General features: G+C 45.0%; 1 protein-coding gene across 3 annotated transcripts in view; it reads right to left on the reverse strand.

The window, feature by feature from the left end:
• LOC146042070 (uncharacterized) overlaps nt 1-24700 on the reverse strand; it is a 378004-nt gene that overhangs the window by 273313 nt on the left and 79991 nt on the right. For all 3 annotated transcript variants that reach the window (XM_083162079.1, XM_083162014.1, XM_083162143.1), the window contains exons 5-7: nt 22670-22768; nt 20335-20426; nt 4129-4274 (exon numbers count right to left, since the gene is read on the reverse strand). In XM_083162079.1, coding sequence (XP_083018205.1) covers nt 4129-4274; nt 20335-20426; nt 22670-22768 — 337 coding nt within the window. The remainder of the gene's footprint in view (nt 1-4128; nt 4275-20334; nt 20427-22669; nt 22769-24700) is intronic.

Raw genomic sequence — 24700 nt, forward strand, 5'->3', positions numbered from 1 at the left:
CTTCCTTTCTTTTATCAAAATGTGAGTGCTGGTTTTTCTTTCCTTCTAAGGTCTAAGTGCTGATATATATATATATATATATATATATATATATATATATATATATATATATATATATATATATAGGCAAAGAAGCAGACAGCGGCACTCTGGGAATTTTCAAAAACGTATATTAGTGCAAAAATAGCATACCAGTAAGGCACTCAGTGGTAGAGAAAATGAACAACCTGTGGCAAAACATTTTGCAGCAATGGGCCATGCCCTGAGTGACCTCAAGCACATCATTGTCGATCACATCCCTGAATCTCTACGCCGTGGTGACAGGGACAAAGCATTACTCAGAAGAGAGGCTACCTGGATTCACAAATTGAACTCTGTCAAACCGCATGGACTTAACGATAAATTCAGTTACTCCATATTTTTATGAATATACCGATACTTGTGTGCTTTTTCTTCCTCTCTGCTATTCTTACTGTCCCTTTACCCATTCTCTTTGCATCTCAGTTAATCCCCAACCTTAAAATTAAGTTCATCCCGAATCAGGCTAACCAACCTATAATATGAGGCCATCTGACCTATGAGGCCTCTTCTGACACAATAGGCTTCCCAACCCATAAAATACTGGGAGCCGACAGGGTTGACATGCAACCAACTGAGTGCTTTTCTTTCTTCTCTGCTTAACTTACTGTCCCTGCACCCTTTTCCAATTCAGTTTAGTTGTCCCACTTTAGCGATATTATGTTGTCCCCTGATGGTCAACCATCTGGAACAGACAAAATGGTCATTGTTAAACCTATGAGTAAGTGAGCTCTCATTAGGCCCATGTTACCAAGGACAACACATCCATGTCGACCAGTTTCTAGGTAGACATCACAGGTGTGCTTTTTCTTCCTCTCCGCTTAACTCTCTGTCCCTGTTCCCCTTTCCAGGTATTTTTGGTTGTCCCACGTTAGATATGCTTAGTTGACCCTACTAATATTGTGCTAATATGTACAACTTAGTATGCAAGCCCGGATCTTACTTGAGGCTCTCAGCCAGACAGTCGACACACGCATACAGTGTGCCGACAGGTAGACCAACTACCCTCACTGAGATTTTCTGGTGTGCTTTTTCTTCTTCTCTGCTTATCTCGCTATCCCTGCCCCCCTTTCCAATTATACTCAGTTGTCCCGCATTTATTATACCCTATTGTTTAGTTATACATGTACTAGCAGTGACTAAGTAATTTGCCCAGTATGGGTTTTAATACAGACAGACGTTCCTGCTTGAGCCAGTGACATATAATCTAAGGTCGACACCCTTATTGTTGACAGGTGTCAGCAGCACCATAAATTAATTAAATAGGAATCCTATTACAAGGATCGACTGAGAGAGACGATACTATGCGTCCACCCATATGACACAGATACAATTAACCCCCTACGGTCTGGAGATATCACTGGATGTTTTAACCGACAGAATTCTTCTTTACATGTCACCTGTGTTTGTTTTTAGAAGTGTAATTTTAATGTCACTCTCATATGGATTGAGTATCTGACCACTATCACTGTCGTCACTCATGCTTTATTATTACCACTACTGCTCACATATGCTTTCAGTAATGCATTTTTGTCACTTCAGCATTCAACAGGTCTGTTACTGTTTGTATTGTTAAATGGACCAATCACGCCGGGTGTTCCTCTAAGCCACCCCCAGACCCCTGTGAAAGCCGGTTACCATGGAGATGCTTGCACTCCAGCCCACACCTCCCGGACAGGATATCCACCGACAGGCACTTCCCGCCAGAGTTCACTTCCGGGTTCATGGCTCCAGCATGCCAAACGGCGTGATTCGTCCTCTTCAGTTACACTTTGTATTTAGGTAAGCACACTGCACTTTGTTTTTGTTACTGCCTTGTTCACCTTGACAAAGGGGTACCTTATGCCCCGAAACGTTGGTATGCTATTTTTGCACTAATATACGTTTTTGAAAATTCAAAAAAAAAAAAAAAAGGTATGCTATTTTTGCACTAATATACGTTTTTGAAAATTCCCAGAGTGCCGCTGTCTGCTTCTTTGCCTACTTCTGCACAACTGTTCCAGAAGGCACCTGGGTCCCTGACCAGCTGGGGGAGTGCCAGGTCAACACACACCTTGCTATATATATATATATATATATATATATATATATATCTTGTGGTATCCAGCCCACAGTGAGGAATTGTTTGGTACGAGCAACTTTTGGCTTGTTTTAAGAAGTTGGGTTGGGTATAACATAGACACTTGGGCCCTGTGCATTTAATGCACACAAATCCCCCCAGCATTCCCTGTAGCCCCAATAAGCAGCATCCCACTCACTCATTCACCCATTGCAGAGAGTGAGTTTCAGGAGGCGGATCCTTAGTGTTGTCAAGCAAGACAGGAGGGAGTGGGTGTAGCAGAGTACCGGCAGCATTAACACCCAGCTCCTCAGCCTGGAGAGACTTTCAGTCGCTGAGCCCATCTCCCCCACATAAAAGGGCAGATGTATTAGGCCTTAACAAGAGACAAATGCAAGTGTGATAAGGAGAGATAAACATCCAGCCAATCACCTGCCAACTGCCATGTTACAGGCTTGAAAAAAGTCAGTAAGGAGCCGATTGGCTGGACGTTTATCTCTCCTTATCACACTTGAATTTATCTCTTGTTAAGGCTTAATACATCTGCCCCGTAGTGAGAGCCGGCAACAGCACACACACAGCACCTTGTCCTTTCCTGTGTGCAGGCAGGGGACTGAGGATGTGCCGGGGACAATCCAGGGAGATCGCGGGTGGTGGTCGCCCCGACCGGGGATGCTCCGTTCCTGTGTGGGGGCGTGGGACTGAGGAGGGGCTGCAGACACTGACGGGAGAACACGGGGGGAGGGGATGCTGCTGGGATTTCACAAGGGCGGGCTATGGAGGGGCTGCAGACACTGGGAGATGGCGGGAGGCCGGGGGGGGGGGGTGGGGGGGTGGGCGGGGATGCTAGTGGGGGATTGAGCAGGGGCTGGGGACACTGGCAGGGGATCGAGGAGGGGCTGAGGACACTACAAGGGCACCTCCTTCTCTTGCTCATCACAGCCACTTACAGGGAAGGAGTAGTCAAACACTGCTGGTGATGGGCTATTTGCCCCATCTGTCACTCTATGACTCCGCCCAGCGTTATACACACACTCACAGAGTGACCGATCTGGCTATATATATAAGAGATCATGTGCTACCATTAATAAAAGAGGGGGGAGTGAGAAGAAGGGGGAACTCTAGGTGTAGGAAAAGTGGAAGGGTGTAAGTAAGGTAAGGAAAATCAATGGTGCAAAAATTAAATAATGTGTGTGGGATGGGGAATTAGAAATAAATACATATATATATGTTAATATACATACATGCACATATACTGTATATCCCACACCAGGTTATGCGTAAGTATAATCATAATTTATATACCGAGTGTTATATATTGTTATTTTGGTTTAAGGATATAATTATATTATAAGTGGAATAATGAAATTATGTCGTTAAAGAAAAAGGTTATATATACACAAAAAGGTGATATATTACAAGTTAATACCTATTAGAAAACTATACTAAAAATCTAGGTATGTGGAGTATGGAGTTCTCCGAGAAGAGGACGTAAGTAATATAATATTGAATAGATAGAGAGAAGACTGCACGTAAATAGAAACTTTCAAATATATCAAGGGTTTTAAAAAGGTACAGATGGGAGACATTTTTCACACGAAGAGGAGCAGCAGAACACAAGGACATGCTCTGAAACTAGAGGGAGGAAGATTCAGGGGAAATTTGAGGAAAAATTACTTTACAGAAAGAGTAGTGTATAAGTGGTTTAGTCTCCCATCAGAGGTGGTAGAGACAAATACAGTAGAACAATTTAAACATGCTTGAGAAAGACGTATTGATATCCTTACAAAGAAATAAAGATCAAATATGGTTTGAGGTAATATATTTAAAAAAGGGGCAGACTAGATCGGCCAAGTGGTTCTTATCTGCCGTCAAATTCTATTTTTCTATGTATATAGGAAACATTGAATAAATAAATAAATTTGATTATCTACAATATACATTTGGATTCTACTGCTTTAAATAAGCAATTAACAACAAAAAAAGCATACCAGATCCTTCCATTGTGAACAGCTCGAATAATTGTTCTTTAAGTTCTTTAGCACTAAAATAGTCCACTTTCATTTGATAAAGGGATCCATATCTTAAATGAATGATGCATTTTGTGGTAGATTCATAGTTTCCGAAAATTCCTTTCCTGTTAAATATTGAAACAAATTAACATTCTGTCAAATTGATCATGTAAATTGCTACTTAAAATTGTAAGCCATGGCACAGAAACTCAGTAACAGGGTAGCTAATCAATAATTACATAAGAGTACATTCAACTTTGCATGTATTTTGCATATGTGCAGTACTAGCTATTGGCAGATGACTACAAGATGGTAGGTACATAGTGGATGTAAGCAAAGAAGTGAATTCTCACTTTATTAAAACTTGAGTAGGTTTTATTAAATATAACAGGATACACATGAATGAAGACAACCAACAGTTAATACAATAAGGATTCAACATCTATTGGTACAGCACTATGGTGCTCCAATAATACAGTGACAAACTTGTGCACATGTAATACCCCTTTCACATCGCACTTTTAAAACGGTATATTGCCGTTTTTTTTCCATTTTAAAACGTACACGGTTCAAAGCCGGTTTTTTTGGCAGTTTGAACAGCTCTATTTCAAAGGCTTGAAACGTGTCCCTTGGGGGTTAAACGGGTTGAATGTTTGAATTATATTAAATGATTTTTAAAACGGTTTTCACCTGCAATGTGAAAGGTCTCAAGGCTCAGACCTGTTTTAAAGTCCCATTTAAGAATACCGTGTCATTACCCATTTCTGCAATGTGAAAGCAGTATAAGTTATTTTATAGAGGCAAATAAAGAAGTCCTGCTCCATGAGTCTAGATTAGGGATGCCAATCCCGGGGCATTTTTTCAATCCCGGGATCCGGGATTGAAAAATGCTCAATCCCGGGATTCCCGGGATCCCGGGATTGGCATCCCCACCAAAAAAAAAAATTTTTAGCATAGGACCCACCCCGGCCGACCCGCACATCTACTTACATTAGGGTGCGGGCGGGCGGCCGGGAATGTTTTTGGAGGTGCACGGTGCCTCCCGGCTAGTGCACCTCCATAGAAGACAGCAGGCGGGCGGAGGCAGGCAGGCGGGCGGCGGAGAAGAGGCGGGCAGGCGGGCGGAGTCAGGCCGGCGGGCGGCGGAGAAGAGGCGGGTAGGCGGTCAATGGTGACGTGTGGCCTGCACAGCGTGACCTCTACTGTCACGCTACGCAGGCCGCATGCCGGGTCAGGTTACGGGAACAGCCGGGCAGCGTCTGAGCGAGTGCTCAGACGCTGCCCGGCATTAGACTGCGCATGCGCAGTCTAATCCCGAAATCCCGGGATTGGATTCTCCAATCCCGGGATTGAAATCCCAGACTTTTTTAGGCCAAATCCCGGGATCCCGCCGATCCCGATCCCGGGATTGGCCACACTAGTCTAGATAGACTGATCTTTAATAAGTAAATAAGAAGCCGAAAACTAATTATCTGCCTTTTTATTTTCAAAATAGATTTTTATTAAGTCTTGCAGAGATACAAAATACAGATGGAAAAAACGTATTGTAATGAAACTCAATGTACAATGAAGAGCATTAAGAAAGCAACATAATTTAAATCAACACATAGTCTGTAAAAAAATCAACTTCATCCCAACCGAGTAAGCAAGGCTTATATTTAACATAAGAAGGGTGGGGATTAGAAACAGAAGATGAAGAAGTAGGGGGCATAAGAGGGAAGGGCGGTGATGGGGATCCTTGCGGGGGAGCATCAGCGTGTTGTGCTGTACAAAAAGGGGTACACAAGAGGGAACAGATTTTTAGTAAGACATTAATGATTAGTGGCGTGCGGCGGGGAGGAGAGAACTGCCAGGTCTGAGGGTTCACTATGGAGTACAGATTGACCCTGTTTTTCTCTGTATTCACTCCACTTAAACCATTTAATATGGATCGAAGATGCAGAGGGTGAATAGTTGATGTTGGCTGTCTCGAACAAAAAGTGTTTATTAATCTTGTTTGCTACAGTATGTGTTGAATAGATGGGATTATACAGTAGGTGATTTCCAGTGTTGGCCTATGGCCGCCTTGGTGGAAATTAGGATGTGTCCGAGGAGATATAGATCTCCCACAGAGAGCTGTGTAGCATGTTGAAACAACGCCACTACAGGGTCGGGTAAAATGGAAGTTCTCAAAACGACACCAATGAGGGAGAACACTTCATCCCACAGCGGGCGCAATATCGAGCACTCCCAGAAAATATGGTAAATGGTGCCAACACCTCCACAGTTTCTCCAACAAAATTTGGAGACAGAGGGCCAAATGCCATGTAGCCGCTCAGGGGTGAAGTATGCCCTCTGGCATAAGTTATAGAACATTTCCGAATGTTGGAGACATTTTGACATTTTAAAACCGGAATAGGAGATAGAATCCCATTCCTCCTCAGTGAAAGTGGTAGATAAATATAATTCCCATTTGATATGGGCTGGTAGTTTCCCTTTTTTTAATTTTGTTATTTGATACTCATACCATCTGGAGATCCCTCCTTTATGTAATGGGGAAGACAGTCTAGCAAGCAAAATTCCAGGGAGGGATGGGACCCCGTATGGAGATTCAAAAGCTCTGGATAACCAGTGACGAATCTGAAGAAATTTGTAGAAATCTTGCTAAGGGACCCCATGCTGTGTCTGAAGAGTGGAGAATTGTAAGAGAGTGCCTTTGGGAAATAGTTGTTTCAGGGATGTAAGGCCAATGGCAGCCCAGGAGTCCAACTGTAGGTTAGGAATTAGCTTGGCTATGGATTTTTGTGGTAAGTCGGGACCTGGTAGGGAGACAGCATCGTCATCTAAGATAGTTCTATGCCAGACAGAGATTGTAGCTCTAATAGCCACTCCTGGGCAAGACCAAGTTGGGAATGCATGTGAGGGGATCGAAAAAAGATCGGTAAGATGGACTTTGGGTAAGAAAGAGCGTTTTAAAATTACCCAAGGCTTAGGGTAGTGAGAATTAAACCAGTCTCTGGCCTGGCTGAGTAAACATGCCATTTGGTAGCTATCGATATCTGGGTAGGCAACGCCGCCAGAGCACTTGGGAAGTGTAAGGGTCTTCCTAGCTATTCGAGGCCTAGAACCCTTCCAAATATATTTAGAAAACAGGGTATTGAATTTAGAGATAAGAATTTTGGGGGGTTCCTTTGGATGGCCTGAAAGATGTACATGAGCTTGGGCAAAAGGACCATCTTAGAGGCCGTAATCCGGCCCATCCAGGAGATCTCATGGAGAGACCACTCTGAAATAAGTTTTTCAAAGGAATTAAATAATGGTTTAAGGTTACAGTCATATATGTTGCTGTCCCTAGTCACATTCACCCCCAGGTATTTAATAGACCTTGGTTGCCAGGCCTAACGGTATTTGTCTTTTAGTAGGGCCACAACCTCCGGGGGAACGTTTAAATGGAGGGCCTCTGTCTTGGATGTGTTCAGTTTACGAGAGAGGGAAGCAGAGGGGATCAACGGTTTGCTATCAATTTTGCATAGAGTTTGAAGTCGGTGTTCAATAATGCTATGGGGCGGAAGTTCTGTACTGCTGTGGGGGGTTTACCCAGTTTAGGGATTGCTACAATCCCGGCTTCAAGCATTTCTTTTGGAAAGCTTTTGTATTCTGAGGCTCCGTTGAAAACTCTAAGTAGTATAGGAGCTAGGTCAGTCTTGAAACATTTATAGAAATTAGAAGGGTATCCGTCAGGCCCAGGGGCTTTATCACGTGGCAAGGCATCGATTATCTGCTATCTTTGAAGAGGGGCCAGTGCTATGCCAAAGTGAAGGGGAGTGGTAACGCTCAACAAAATTGCGCAGGGGTGGAAGGAATTCCATCCCGTTTAATAAATCAAATATCGATGCAAGGCTGTTACCGAGGGTACGCACTGCTTCTTCTGGCCACCCTTTAGGACAATTTCAATTTAATTAATAAATTGACTGTGACCCCTTTAGAGCAATTCAGTTGTGCGTGTCATTATCTATGGGGATTATGAAGACATGAGCTAAGGGGACATAAATAATAAAATAACTGGGACACTTAACATTGGAAGCAAGGTGAGAAGACTGAATATTAGTGTATGAACCTCTAGGGTATAGAAAAATCCCAAAACACCACTTGTGGATATTGGTGAAGGATAACAAATATCTTCAAACACCTAAGGTGTGTGTTAATGGGTATCACCTAAGGGTTACCCTTAAGTACACCCTTTGAAGGCTGTAGTGGGTTAGACTACAAAAAAAACTGCACAAAAACTGACCAGAGAAACAATGCTGATATTAACCTCTAAGCACTTAGTTGAGTGGATGAGGAGAATAAGCAATTTTGAAGATAAGGGGGGATTTCGCTTTGGGAACCAGTGTCCTTGTTGCAGAAATATCGGTGTCCTTAACGCATTCCACCAGGCGATTTTTATGTGAAATATAACACAATCAAATCCCCTGGAAAACACTCACTGCTTAAACAAAACCGCTATTGAGCACTATAAGCAGCAAGTACAGACAACAATGTACTTGTACTAGCGGGGAAACATCTTGTATGGCTGACTGCAAGTATATTGGGCCATGACAGCCACTGTTCATGGAAATGGGAAGCAATACAGTTTAGCGGGTGCCTCACAACAGTGATGCCTTGTGCAGCCAGCAATAGATATATAAGCCATGACAGCTGCTGTGTAAAGGAATAAGACGCATATCAGTACCTATGTGTCTGATCACTCAGACCAAGGGATACACCTGGAGTATAAAGACCAGTCGTTAATTGGAATATATACTTCATCAAAGAACAGGTTACACAACTGGATAACGAGTGTCTAACAGTTGTTATTGAGGCCATAAAAAAACATTACTGTACCAGCCAAAAAGGTACAGTTGGAGGATATGCTATTACACCATCTCTGTGTGTCACGCCTTCATTTCTGAGTGAGGACTCACTGGATGTCAGACTACCTACGTCATCACTACACATGGTATCGTGAGACAAATGACCCAGGCATTCTTTACTGCTGCCAGATAAGCAAGTGGGTAGATATATCTGCTATTTGAGTATTTTCTGGTATACAAGTGCTATCCACTTGGTAATCAGTTGTGCAGGTGGTGCGACTTTATATGGACGAAAACCAGAAGTGAAGCAAAAAATGTGTTTTTGTTAAAAATGGTCTGGAACATCCTTGGAGTCTTCTTCTAGATTTCATCAGAATAAAGTCCCATAAGTGAAGAGTAATGGAGCAATCTAAGTGTTCAGAAGACATTACCTTTAGAAGATAATAAATTGCTGGCCAAATGACATCTGCAGAGGACCCTTGGAGTAGTCATGGCCAAAGTGATTAATTGAAATGAGTTGAGACACAAGGCTCAGCTCGGTGAAGTGTGTTGAATCAGTGTCTTGGTTCTTGAGTCACTACTCATATGGAATTACAGGCACAGGGAGACAGTGCAGGGCTCACGGCACACTCAGGGAGTTGCAGAGGCTCAGTCCCTCAGTGTGCTGGCAGTCAGTGCACTTTCCCCTGTGGACTTCCAGCCACAGTGAGGGGGAGTGTCTGCGGGAGGGGTGCCTGCCACTGTCGGTACATACTACATACAGTGCACTCTAGTCTACTCTGCACTGACTTGGACTCAAGTTCAACTCCTTCCTCTTGCTGAGCCAGTGATGACTCAGAGAGGAGGGGCTGAGCCTGGCTGCTATGCTATAATGCTATGCTACTGCTGCTGTCTCGACTCATCCAACAGTGAGTGTCTCGAATCATGCAGTCAGCTTAATGATTCGAGACACTGAATCGATAACGGCAATTCACTAGCCAGCTCTACCTTGGAGAGAAGTATTCCAAAGTGGGTAAAGTCCTAATGCTTCAGACTTGTACCACCTCAATCTCTTTATCTTTGTTAACTGGTCACATGGAGTACGAGTGAAAAATGGATAAATAAGTGACTGAAGCAATCAATCTTTCTTGCCAACATCACAGAGGGTCCTAAATTATTGTCTGTCTGACACTTTTTGCCACAATTTCTGTTACAGAAAATGAGGTCTCTCAGTTCTAACCATCCAGGCTATTAGCATCTCCCAGAAGAACCACTGATGTACCAGGAAATAGGCTCAGTTTTCCAGATACTGTTGCCCAACAAAAAGAGAGACTACTAGGCTCAGCTACTTTCAGCTGAGGTGGAATGCCAGCAGAGTAATACCACTCTCAAATCACAAACCCGGGTCGGACCCGGTATTTTTAACACGGGCCCAACCTGAGTAACAACTTTTCACACTGAATCCAGGTCACCCCTTATACACATAGCGACCTGCGTTTAACCCTTCTTATAACCCAGGTTGGTCGACCCGGGTTATTCACTTTGGTGCTTTCACACTGCACCTCGACTTAGGAACAACCCAGCAATAACCCAGGTTATGTGCGAAGTGAAAGGGTTAGAAGACCGACTTCACAAACTAGAACTCCTTTCCCACGCACCCCGACTGGTAATTGTCGGGTTGGTGACGTGTCAACTTGGGTGGAGGTGTGGTGAGAAAGCCCCAAAGCTTATAACCAGGGTTGACCAACCTGGCAATTCGACCCAAGTTATAAGAAGGGTTTACCCTGGGTATCCCTGTGTATAATGGGCAACCCGGGTTTAATGTGAAAGCGCCTGAGTGGAGTCAGTGCCGGGTTGGACATCCTTTTTAATGTGAAAGCTTCAATAGAGTGATGCCACAAAATTCTTGGTCACTACAAGATACAAAATGTTGTTGATTTTTTTTTGTTGCATTCAGGATCTACTCTGTGTTTTATAGTTGTCATTTACACCGGTTGATTACTTATTTCTTCAGTTGTGAGTACCTGATGCCCAAAATAAATACATCTATTTCTTCACATAATTGTTTTGGATTGATTTTTTAACCCATACAACGGGTCAACGACCCCCATAGAGGGAGAACAGAATAGGTGGGCGAGCGTAGCGAGCCACCGTGCCCGCAAGGGGCTTTGTTGTGCTTGCCATGCTGTCTAAGTCCGGCCAGTCGGGATCCCGACTGTCAGAACCCTGTACCACACCCCATACAACAGTACACCTTTAAGGGATCTAGGAATTGTGTTGTGTTTGAAGATCCAATGAGAAGATCCAAACAGTAGATTAGCCAAAGAGATGATCCAAGATCATGACTCAGTAAGGTAGGATATGGGTGTCGGGTCGTATAGGGCAAGAAGTATACCTGCACACTGGTATCTAATGTACTCAGAGCCGGCCCTAGGCATAGGTATACTAGGCAATTGCTTAGGGAGTCGGCCAATGTCTAGGGGCAGCCTCCTTTACCATTGGTGATCAGTGGAGGATCAGCCGATTGTCAGCGACACTGCTCAAATGTAACAAAAAGAGGGGGGGTGAACAATCGCACTGGCAGTGTTTATAAGGTAACCCCTTGTTTCAATCAATATTCATAGACTTTATTATGTGGGGTGTGCTGTCACTTCAACAGTAATTTGAGCAATAACAAGGGAAGAGAAGAAAGACTGTTATGTACGTGACGCACTGTTAGGACAAGAAAAATTTATAAAATGTAACCTTTAATTGTTTATTTTAAGATTTGCGACATATAAAAACAATTGCCAAGGAGGCAAAGAGGAAGAAACAAAGTGTTTTTAAAAAAGGGGATATAGATCCTCTCAAATTGAACCCCAATGTCCTGTTCCCAGTGTAATTGCTAGATTAGGTGCGTGTTGCTGTATATCTTACAGTGTGTACCCACTCATGAAATGAACAAATCTGTTACAATTTTCACTTAATTAAGTTACTTTTGTTTAATATTAGTTTATAACACAGATTGCTCCCAAGGACTGTGCAGATAAATTAGGACAGCAAAGTAAATATGTCTGTTTGGTCCTTTTAAACATCAAAAAAAGGGGTTGTTGCCTAGTATCTGCACAGATATTGCGCAGTGTGTAGCACAGTCTTAAATAATAACAGACTACGGGGCCGGCTGGTAGTACACGTGCCGTATTTCACATCTAAAGTGTACCCGTTAGATCTGATATTGGGAACACAAATCGGCTGTTAGTGTTCTCCGCCGTTTGTTTGGTTCCTCTCCGCAGGGAAAGTGGCTTGTATGTATGCCGCTGTTCCCGGCTGTGCTGGTAGTGCATCGGTGTCTGTGGGGAGATCACAGTCAGTGGTGAGGCTGTGATTCTCCAACTCGCAGACTCGCGTCGCGCTCCGTCACTTCACACTGCGCCTAACAGAGGGACGCACCGGCCGGGTGCTGTATCTGCACTGGCATGCTGTAATCACATCTGAGTCTTGGGAGACCGTGGTCAGGTTCTGACCCCACAGCTCCTATCAGATGCGCCCTCTGTGAGTGGATACTGTAACGCCCTATACATCAATCAAAATATATTTCATGGGGGAAGGGGACATGGGGATATTTCACACACTAAGTGTGTCTGGTCAACGCGCGTGTCGCCACCAGCTTCATCTGGTCCTGATGAAGCTGGTGGCGACACGCGCGTTGACCAGACACACTTAGTGTGTGAAATATCCCCATGTCCCCTTCCCCCATGAAATATATTTTGATTGATGTATAGGGCGTTACAGTATCCACTCACAGAGGGCGCATCTGATAGGAGCTGTGGGGTCAGAACCTGACCACGGTCTCCCAAGACTCAGATGTGATTACAGCACGCCAGTGCAGATACAGCACCCGGCCGGTGCGTCCCTCTGTTAGGCGCAGTGTGAAGTGACGGAGCGCAACGCGAGTCTGCGAGTTGGAGAATCACAGCCTCACCACTGACTGTGATCTCCCCACAGACACCGATGCACTACCAGCACAGCCGGGAACAGCGGCATACATACAAGCCACTTTCCCTGCGGAGAGGAACCAAACAAACGGCGGAGAACACTAACAGCCGATTTGTGTTCCCAATATCAGATCTAACGGGTACACTTTAGATGTGAAATACGGCACGTGTACTACCAGCCGGCCCCGTAGTCTGTTATTATTTAAGACTGTGCTACACACTGCGCAATATCTGTGCAGATACTAGGCAACAACCCCTTTTTTTGATGTTTAAAAGGACCAAACAGACATATTTACTTTGCTGTCCTAATTTATCTGCACAGTCCTTGGGAGCAATCTGTGTTATAAACTAATATTAAACAAAAGTAACTTAATAAAGTGAAAATTGTAACAGATTTGTTCATTTCATGAGTGGGTACACACTGTAAGATATACAGCAACATGCACCAAATCTAGCAATTACACTGGGAACAGGACATTGGGGTTCAATTTGAGAGGATCTATATCCCCTTTTTTAAAAACACTTTGTTTCTTCCTCTTTGCCTCCTTGGCAATTGTTTTTATATGTTGCAAATCTTAAAATAAACAATTAAAGGTTACATTTTATAAATTTTTCTTGTCCTAACAGTGCGTCACGTACATAACAGTCTTTCTTCTCTTCCCTTGTTACTGCTCAAATGTACACTGCACGCCCACAGTAGCGCCAGAGCAAAGAGGTACTCGGTGGTACTGTGGCTGCAAGACGCTGAGCAGCAGGCAGGGCGGAGGCCTCTGAGGACAGCTCAGTTAGGTGAGGTGAGATGCTGGGTGGATTGCAGAGCACACATGGATTCCTGGACAGCTGCCTGCCCCCCTGGCAAATTTCTCCTCTGCGGTGCCGGCGGCCCCAGCCAGATTATAATAAGTGGTGCACTGTGTACAGGGCCGGCGCTACCCGCTCAGCAGAGGATGCAAAGCAGGTAGGCGCCGGGCAGGAGAGGCGCCACTGTCCCTGCTCTGCATCCCCTGCTGTCTCTGACTCTCTGAGGCTGCCGGCTGCGCCCATCACACTCATCACACTGCAGGGCACGCAGCAGCGCCGGAGGCACAGAGTTCCCTCCAGGCTCCTATAGTATACAATACATCAGGGCAGCAGTACGTACTAAAAGGGGCGGGGCTACACGGACGGAGGGGGGGGGCTACACGGACAGAGGGGCGGGGCTATGATGGAGCAAGACTGAAGAGAGACACAGGAGAGACTGAGCTGCCAGCCAGGTCAGCAGACTAAAGTGTGAGTGTACTAATGTTAGCAACTGGTGTGGGCACATGTATAGGCAGGCAGCATTACCAATGTCAGCAACTGGTGTGAGCATGTGTGTAGGCAGCATTACTAATGTCGGCAACTGATGTAGGGATGTGTATAGGACAGGTAGTGCTACTAATGTCGGCAACTGGTGTGAGCATGTGTGTAGACATCGCTACTAATGTTGGCAACTGATGTAGGCATGTGTATAGTCAGCGCTACTAATGTCAGCAACTGGTGTAAGCATGTGTGTAGACAGTGCTACTAATGTCAGCAACTGGTGTGGACATGTGCATAGTCAGCGCTACTAATGTCAGCAACTGGTGTGGGCACATGTATAGTCAGCGCTACTAATGTCGGCAACTGGTGTGGGCACGTGTATAGTTAGCGCTACTAATGTCGGCAACTGGTGTGGGCACGTGTATAGTTAGCGCTACTAATGTCAGCAACTGGTGTGGGCACATGTATAGTCAGCGCTACTAATGTCGGCAACTGGTGTGGGCACGTGTATAGTTAGCGCTACTAATGTCAGCAACTGGTGTGGGCACATGTATAGTCAGCGCTACTAATGTCGGCAACTGGTGTGAGCATGTGTGTAGACATCGCTACTAATGTCGGCAACTGATGTAGGCATGTGTATAGTCAGTGCTACTAATGTCAGCAACTGGTGTGGGCACGTGTATAGTCAGTGCTACTAATGTCAGCAACTGCTGTGGGCACGTGTATAGTCAGCGCTATTAATGTCGGCACGTGTATAGTCAGTGCTACTAATGTCGGCAACTGCTGTTGGCACGTGTATAGATATCGCTACTAATGTCAGCAACTGCTGTGGGCACGTGTATAGTCAGCGCTACTAATGTCGGTAACTGGTGTGAGCATGTGTGTAGACAGAGCTAGTGATGTCGGCAACTGGTGGGGGCACATGTATAGGCAGTGCTACTGCTGTTGGCAACTGCTGTGGGTATATGGTTACACAGTGCTACTAATGTCGGCAACTGGTGTGGGCATATGGTTACACAGTAGCGCCTTGAGTCCTGTTGGAGAAAGTGCGCTATATAAATTCTACTTACTTACAGTGCTACTAATGTCGGCAACTGGTGTGGGCATATGGTTACACAGTGCTACTAATGTTGGCAACTGGTGTGAGCACTACGTATAAGCAGAGCAACTACTTTTGGCAACTGGTGTGGGTGTTCTGAATAAGCAGCCCTTCAAATGTGGGTATATCCAGGAGTATTTGGAGCATTATGTGTAGCATAATGTGTGTCAATATCATATGGGCATTATGGTGCATGGCATATTTTGTAAGGAGAATTACGGTGTGTGGCATAATGTGTAATGGGCATTATAGTGTGCTGAATATTGTGTAAGGGGCATCATGATGTGTGACATAATGTATAATTTGCATTACTGTGTGTGGTATAATGTGTAATGGGCATTGAGGTGTGAAGCATAATGTGTTATGGGGATTACAGTGTAATTGGTACTTTTATGTGACGATGCCCATTCCCCATAAAGCTACGCTCCTACATTTTTGCGCGCTCCTACCGTGCAAACTCTCCCTGTTTTTTTAACTCATGGCACCAAAATGGCTAGTTACAGCTGTGTAAGGTGAATAATATTGTGCTACTATGTGGTGTAATTTGGAGTGGGAGTATTATTGTGTGGCCATTCCCCTTCCTTGAGAGATCACACATTTTTCTTTTGGTGTGCGCTGTCCCTTTGTAAAGCTTGGGTGGGCGCAAATTTATAGTTTGCAGGAGAGCGCCGAACCCCCTAGCACCGGCCCTGACTGTGTAATTTAATTGCCTCTTGGGCAGTGGGGTTGGGGGCAGCTGTGTTAAAGTTGCTGCTGGCATGTTGTTATCTGGGTCCTGGGGGAGAAAGGATGTAAAATGGAGGAAGAAGATGCTGCTATCTGGGTCCTATCTGGGTCCTGGGGGAAGGGGAATATAAAATGGAGGTAGAATCTACCCCATTTTACATTTTAATTCGATTAATGTGCCCTCAGATGAAACGAGACCCCTCCCACCACATAGAATCAAAACAGAATTTTGGCTCAATTTATGTGCCATAATATGAATTTGGCTAACTTTGTGTGGCATAACATGAATTTTGACTCATTCCATGTGAATTTTGGCTTATTCTATGTGACATAATGTGAATTTTGGCATATTCAGAGTGGCAAAATGTGAATTTTGGCTAATTCTGTTCTGAATAATGTGAATTTTGACACCTTCAGCGTGAATTTTCACTCATTCCGAGTGGCATAAAGTGACTTTTGGCTCAATCTGTGCTGCATAATATGTAAGGGTCAAGTATAAGAGGCCTACTATTGTGTTGCATGATGTGTAAAAGGGGTATATGGTGTGCTACAATACATTCAAAGACACAGTGGCGGGCTGGGCCGGGGGGCAGGGTGCCATGTGCCTGACGGGCCACTTTATCAATTAGTGCTGAGGGCCGCCTGGTGGTCCAGTGAGTATTGGCAATCTCCTCCTTTCAGCTGCGTTTAGCACCTGTTTCTTTAACAATAAAAATGTCATAATCCAGAATGTTATTTTTGGTGTCTAACTCTAAACACTAAATTTGATGGTGGTATTATCTGTTAAGGGACGCCAACATAAATATTGCCTAGGGCATGGGTCCTCAAACTGCGGCCCTCCAGATGTTGTGAAACTACAAATCCCAGTATGCCTTGCCACAGTTTTGCTATAAGTGAGTGTTAAAACTAAGGCAAGGCATGCTGGGATTTGTAGTTTCACAACATTTGTAGTTTGTGGACCCATGGCCTAGGGCATCAAATTGAATAAGGCCGGCTCTGCATGTGCCAATTAGTCTGGTAGCTACCCCAAAATATTGTATATCTCTATAATAGGGGTGCTGTCGTCAGGACTGTTTCAAGACATTTCAGCTCCCAGTACGAACAATAAAAAAATGCCCCAGACAATTTGTAGCCAAAGAAATTGTGTACACTGAAGATGCGTGCGAAAAGGGGTGTGGCCTAATTACAAAGGTGTGTGGTCTTCCAAGGAAAAAAAAGGCATGGCCAAGCAAGAAAAAAATTACCTTACACCCCACTTTTGCAACCTGCTTGCCTAGACATTGGATACCACAGGAATGGTTGCTGTCCTCCTGTGCTTAATTGGCTGGCTGAAGGCCTCACAGTGACACAAACATGAAGGCCCACACAGTGACCCAGTAAGCCTCACAAAACACACCCCAAGCCCAAACAGTACCAGGCTACTTAAATCAATATACACTGTTTAACTGTATTGCATATTACACATTATGCCACACACCGTAATGCCCATTACATATTCTGCCACACACCGTAATGCCCATAACACCTTATACCACACACTGTGATGCCCATTACATATTATGCCACACGCCATAATGCCCATTACCAGAGACGGGATGCGACTGTAACAGCTGACAGCCGCTCTCAGCAGAAGAGGTGAGCAGGCTGTCAGTGCGGCGGGGGACTGGATGCGGCTGGAAGAGCTGACACAATGCTCAACTCAGAGCAGCGTGTCAGCTATTGCAGTCATATCCAGTCCCCCTCCATGCAGACACACCGCTCACCTACTCTGCTGAACGGCATTTCAGCTTTTCCAGCCCCCTGGGCAACGAGCATAAAATCCCCCCCCCCTTGTGGCAACCAGCATAAAATCCCCCCCTCTTGTTGCAACCAGCATAAAATGTCCCCCCCTGTGGCAACCAGCATGTAACCCCTGCAAGAAGCATATAACCCCTGGCAACAAGAATGTAGGTAATAGCACTTACCTTACCACTTATGTGCTATAATATATACTAGGCATTACAGTGTGTGCTATAATGTGTACTGGGCATAACCGTGTGTGCTATAATGTGTACTGGGAATAACAGTGTGTGCTATAATGTTTACTGGGCATAACAGTGTGTGCTATAATGTGTACTGGGCACAATGGTGTGTGCTATAATATGTACTGGGCATAACGGTGTTTGCTATAATATGTATTGGGCGTTACGGTGTGTGGTGTAATGTGGATTGGTACTATTATGTGTAGTGTTCCCGCTAGGCTGTTTTAGCGGGGCGCTGCGCCCTGCCCGATTTTTAAAGGGCAAAATGCGCCCTGCCCCTCTAGCAGCGCCCCGCTAAAACAGCCTGCTGCCTGTCCCGCCGGAGTGCACCGGTGAAGCCCAGCGCCGCGTAGATTGCGGTGCACGGCGCTTTCCCGGCAGCTCAGGGACGTAGTCATGGCCGGCAAGCCCCCTTCAGTGATGAGGCGACCCGGGCACGCCCCCATTTGTGATGCGGCGACACGGGCACGCCCCCATTTGTGACGCGGCGACCCGGGCGCGCACCCTTAAGTGACGTCAGCATGCCCCGTCCACCCCTCCAGCGCCCTGCCCCATTTGGTTCCTAGAGGGAACACTAATGTGGCCATACCACTTTCAAAAAAAAAAACATGCACTAAATTTTTGGAGAGCACCTTTGCCGCACACTGTCCCTGTTTTCAGAATTACAACTTTTTTAGTATATATGTATCTTTATGCGAGTGGGCCAATTTTTACCCCCACCCCCAACCCCCCAGGCCCACATGTGCCATGCTGGGGAGAAGGGGAGAGGATACTTTATTCTGTTGGGACCCAGAAAAGGTCAGGTAGGACCCCAATTTTGTGAGGGGTACCAGGTACCCACAATTTTTGGGGGTTTTCGTGATCACTGCTTCAGTCAGCTGCACAGCAGCAGCAGCACAGGCGGGGCAGGTACCGACCATCTACTTATTTCTTCAGGGCACGCAATGATTTCTACAGGGCACGCAAATTTAAGTCAGTGGAGACTGACTTATATTTGCGGGCTTCTGGCCACCGACCTCCGCCGGCCCGCATTCTCATGGGAACGCCTAGCATTTTCATGGCGCCCCATGCCCCTCGCCTGCACTGCTCTGCATAAACGGGCCAACGACTATGCAAGGCGCCAAGTCCGTTAACCTTCACGTGCACATAAATCATTATGCGCATGCGCAGAAACAAAACCTCGCTCCCTTGTGTGAACGCCCGTAGAGCGAATGAACAAGAATGACCCCCTTACTTTCACCTTTGAGCACCATGGCCCTTATTCTGGTCCATATGCATGGACCAGCCCGTTCGCGCGGGGATCGATGGTGGGTGTACTGTATGTGCATGTGCATACACCTTGTGCGTATGTCCACTGCGAACAGACTGTTCACTTGGTGCACGCACCCAACATTGCGGGCGGGGGAGTGGGGCAGCGGTGTATAATCCCGCCCATGGAAACGCCCAGCATTTCATGGGAGTTCCCATGAAAATGCTTGGCGTTCCCATGGAAATCGACCGGTGAAGTGGGCACCAGGTCAGCGAACATCGAATGATGTGGGTGTTCCCCCATAGCCTGTGAATGGATGTTTAAATAAAACATCCATTAGCAGCCGTGCAAGCATACAAGGCATGCAAGGGGGGGCGAGCATACCAGCATTCGCAGGGCGGCGTCTGTTGGACTCGCAAGGCTGTGAATTTGCAGCTCATAACCCCCCATGTATGTGTAAACAGTATGTCTGTGTTTGTGCTATAATTTTTTAACCTTTATATTTTGCTGCTTCTCGTACCCAGATTTCCAATACCACAATTAGGGAAATATTAACGATTGCTATTACAGTTTAGTAATAACAGTTGCAACAACAAAAATATGACACCATTGTTTGCAAACACTGCATATGCAGAAGTAGAACTTTCAGATTTAGCAGACAAAAGGGCCCACCATGCTACGGAGGGGTGCCGAATGACTGACCGACAGTCGGGATTCCGACAGACAGGCATCGGCTATTCTCCCTTGTGGGGGTCCATGACCCCCATAGAGGGAGAATAGAATAGGTGGCGAGCGCAGCGAGCAACTGTGCCGCAGGGTGGCAAGCGCAGCGAGCCCACATGGTGTTTCGTTTCACTCGCCCCGCTATCTGAGTCCCGGCAGTCGGGCGAATGACTGTCAGAATTCCGGCTGTCAATGTGTTATACCGCACCCGCTATGGAGTCTAGTAAAGTAGATATTATTACACTTGTACACAAACAAGACCTTTTTTTATTTTGCAAATGTAGTAAGAATCTGAACGTACTGTGGGAGAAAATAGGGGTCTATGCCAAATCTGTTGTTTCTAGAAAAGTAACTTTGGATGCTTGAAAGAGATTTCAGTGATGCCTCAATGTTCTACAAAAAGAAAAACAACACTGTTATAATTGTTGAATCAGATTTTTTCATTTAAACACATACTGTGATAAATTACACATATTCCATATTCCGCCACTACTACAGCTTTGTGTAAAGTGGAATTTCTTATTAACTGTGTGTGACTTAAGGTCCATACACACTGGGCGATTATGTCCAGCATGTATGGACAGCGATGACCACTGTCATCTCTGCGGGGAAAGTATGCACTGAGCGGCTTACCCGGAGATGATGTGGGATCGTGCAGAAGCGATCACCACTCATCGCCGGGGCATACACACTGGGCGGCTTTGAGCTGAAAGCCGCTCAAACTTACTGTTTTGAGCGGCTTTCAGCTCCAAGTCACTCAGTGTGTATGGGCCTTTAAGACGCATGCACAGTAAAAAATACATTGGTCATTTGCGAAAACATTGGAGTTGTACAAAAATTAATCAGGCCCTTTGTTGTGTTACATTGTTTTAGGTTGAGAAACCTCAAATCTTTTAATTTTACCAGCACATTTTAAAAACATATAGCTGCATATTTATTGTAAAATAAAATTATACAGTGGGCCAAACATAACAGGGTGTGAGAATTAGAAAGTGAAAGATTTTAGGAGAGTTTTCCCATTCTTTTAAAAGCAGCAATCATTTACACTGAAAAAACAGGTTGATTTTGCCATGTAATTGATCACCGCTTCTAAGAAGAAATTTGGGAAAACTCGCCCAAAATCTATTACTTTCTGATTCTCTCACTCTGTTACATTTGGCCCAGTATGAAATACATTTTCTCAGAACATCAATAAGGGTAAACTGACAAATTGCCACCAAAAAGTACAATAAGACCTTTGTTTTAAAATACATAACTGCAGTCAGTGTATGATACAAACGACCATATGTAATATGTGCCAAGTACACATGTCACTCCACAAAAGTGTCTCTGACTAGCAAGAAAGATAATAACCACTATTTGGCCTGTTCCAAAGCAGTGAAAAAAATAAAAACCCAATCAAACAAAAATAACATATGGCCCCTATAATTTGCAGAATAGGCTGTACTGTTCAGCATTAGGTCTGGATCACTAGTGTGGCCCAACCAGGGCTGCCATCGGAAATTGTGGGGACCGGGACTGACAAAATAGGCAGGGCCCCTCCTCCCTCCCGGTTCTTTCTTACATGAAGGCGGAGGGCGACCCTCGGCCGGAAGGTGGAATGTGCAACAGGGGAATGGGATCATTGGATAGACAGTAACTAGGTCGACATGCATGAATGTCGACGTGACCGAAGGTCGACATGGGTTAGGTCGACAAAAGGTCGACATGGGGTTTTTCACTTATTTTTGTCCCGAATTTCAACACAGCCACGAATTTCAACATGGACACTGAAACAAAGCACCGGGTCCGCTCGCCATGCTTCGTGGATGGATGCTAGTGGATGAAATACCGCCTGTCGGCGGCACATGTCGGCTCCGGAAAAAAAAAAAAAGTGAAAAACCTTATGTTGATCTTTTGACTGTCGACATCCCCCGTGTCGATCTAATAACCTGTCGACCTAACCCATGTTGAGCTTCAGTCATGTTGACCTAGTTACTGGAGACCTAGTGACCGTATCCCGCAACAGACCGGCCCGGCCTGGGTCACTCTGCCAGAGTGACATTTTGCCGATGATTGTGTAAATAAATCTGCAATGTATGGGGTTTACAGATCAAATCTAAAAAAAAAAAAAATCGATTGGGAGCGTTAAATCAGGTTTTTCAACATGTTTAATGTCACAGAGCAATTGGGGTGGCAGACTGCTGATGTATGGTAACAATCAGCAGAAAATATCTGTAATGTATGGGTTCAGATTGGGGAATCTATAAATGTATTAATGTGTTCCCATTCTCTTTACAAACCTAAAGGTTCCCATACATCTATGATGAACTGGGGCAAGTCTCCATTCTATGGGTGACTGTGTAATTTTTCGGGGTCCTCTGGTTATTCAGAACAAAACATGTTTATGATCACTAAATCAGACTTTTTTAACATAATACAACTTAACAAAAATTCATGGTTTTATTTTTATGATGTATGGTGTGGTAGGTGGGGAGGGAGGGGCGGAGGGATGTTTGGTGGTGTTGCTTTCAGAAGCGCCATTATTTAAATTCAAAATGGCCACCATGTGCCAAACCCATTCCACCACATTATTGACATTCTGTATTTCATATTATTGCTAGGAAATATTAATAATTAACCGGTCTCTGTTATACCTTTTCTTCCATGACATCTTGTGGATGGTGACAAACACTCTGCATTAATGTTTTGAAATTCTCTCTCTTGTCTTCAACTGATTTAATGAAGTCTTTCACCTACAACATGAGAAAAAGTATTAGGATTCAGATATTATAAATACAGAAATTGATTTAGACTTTCCTAATACAGTAGAATTATTAGAAGTTTTGTTGGTACAATGAGTATCCTGCTCAACCCTTTGAATGCAAAAATCTCTGTGAGAGATACGCAAAATATCCACTAAAAGTACCAGCGTCGCTCACATTTGTAATGTAAATTTAAATAAAAAATGTTTTGTAAAAAATTATATATTTCATATATCAGGTAAACATTACAGGTTATTATGATGAATAAAAATGTTTTGCTTGCCAATTTGCACACCTATTTTGATAATTTGCCTTGGCAAGGGGTTAATATGTATATAATTCTGTTTGGGGTGGTGTCTCCATCATGATTAAGGAAGTGCAATTTATCAAATGGTTCCCACTGCTAGGGAGATGTACCAGAGAAGAATCCGCCACGGTGCCAGGTAGGGAGTTAGAATGAGGGTGGGAATGAGCAGGGATAAGATTTAAGGTACACCTTAACAGATTAGCTGATCCCCACCCCAGGATTCTTACACGTTTACTATTCCTGATCCCCCACTCGACCATCAGGGGATTGTGGGGATTGACCCAATATGTATGGGCACATTCAGTGAGGGCGGGACTGGACAGAGCAGAGAAACACTGTGTACAAACGGAGCAATACGATCGCTGGCAATATATTGCTAGCAATGTATTGCACAGCAATCATATTGCTTAGTTTCCCGTTTTCATCAGCGACCAGAGATGGTCGCTGATGAAAATTACATACTGCCGGGAGAAGAGGCAGGGGGAAGTCGCTGGTCGGAGGAGCAAGGTCCTCCGACCAGCGACCATTAGGGTACCGAAAATGGGAGCGCGCTCCTATCGCTGGCAATATGGTCGCTCAGCAACCATATTGCCAGTGATTTTAGCCCGTGTGTACGCACCTATAGAGGGGCAGGAGAGATCAGCAAAGTGTGTAGGGGGTAACAGAGTGGATAAAAATAAGTCAGAGCGGGAGGTATGAGCAGTATGGGGTACCCCACCATAACATGTTAACACTTAAGGAAATCTCCATAGAAAAGGACTACTGCCATCGAGAAACACTATTCACTCTACAGTACTGGATTAGTGGAGCATTAGCTACCCAGTGGTGGGGATGTATACAGATGGAGCCGGCCGTCGGAAGGGGGCGCGCACACGAGACGCACATGTGCCCCATTCCAATGGAGCTCCCCGCCGCCATCGCCGGTCCCCACCGCCACCCCGAACCCCCCCAACCCTGCTTGTCTCCCAGAAGTGGAGACGGGCAGGGTCACGCCGCCCAGCCGCTGAGAAACTGGGACACGCGTGCGTGTGAGACGCACACGCGCTCAAGTCTGATGGAGTCCCTCTCCGCCCGCCAACGGGGATGTTCTGTCGAGCGCCGGCAAAGCATGAGAGGGGCTCCATCTGTATGTTGTCATGTCTCAACGCGCCTTTCTGTGCTCCAACTGAAGCACAACTAAACTGTTTAGGCAGATAATCAAATGGGTGTGAACACACATTTTTATACCCATTCGATGTGAAATACATCCAGAAAATTAGATTTAGCTAATTTGCCATGAGCTGAATTCGGTTAATTTGCCGTACTTATATCTACGGCAAGGTCAGCTGAATTTGGGTTTACAAATGAATACACCATCGATAGAACACGCCCGTAAATGGCCATGATTTCTATGGTGTGCTCATTTACTATCATTCGTAGGACTGATTACAGCCAGTAACGCAGCCGAAAATATGACTGGAAATTACTCCTCATTTTTCAGTCGTATTTGGCTGAAACCTGCACGGATCAGGATGCAGGTTTCTCTGTGTAAAATAGTAAAAAAATAAACAAATGGAAAAAAAAGAGCCTTGGGCTCATTGATAAGAAACTGTAAATAAATAAATAAATTGAGCCGG

The sequence above is a fragment of the Crinia signifera genome, chromosome 1 (assembly GCF_055691185.1).
Source record: "Crinia signifera chromosome 1, ASM5569118v1, whole genome shotgun sequence".
Classification (NCBI taxonomy): domain Eukaryota; kingdom Metazoa; phylum Chordata; class Amphibia; order Anura; family Myobatrachidae; genus Crinia; species Crinia signifera.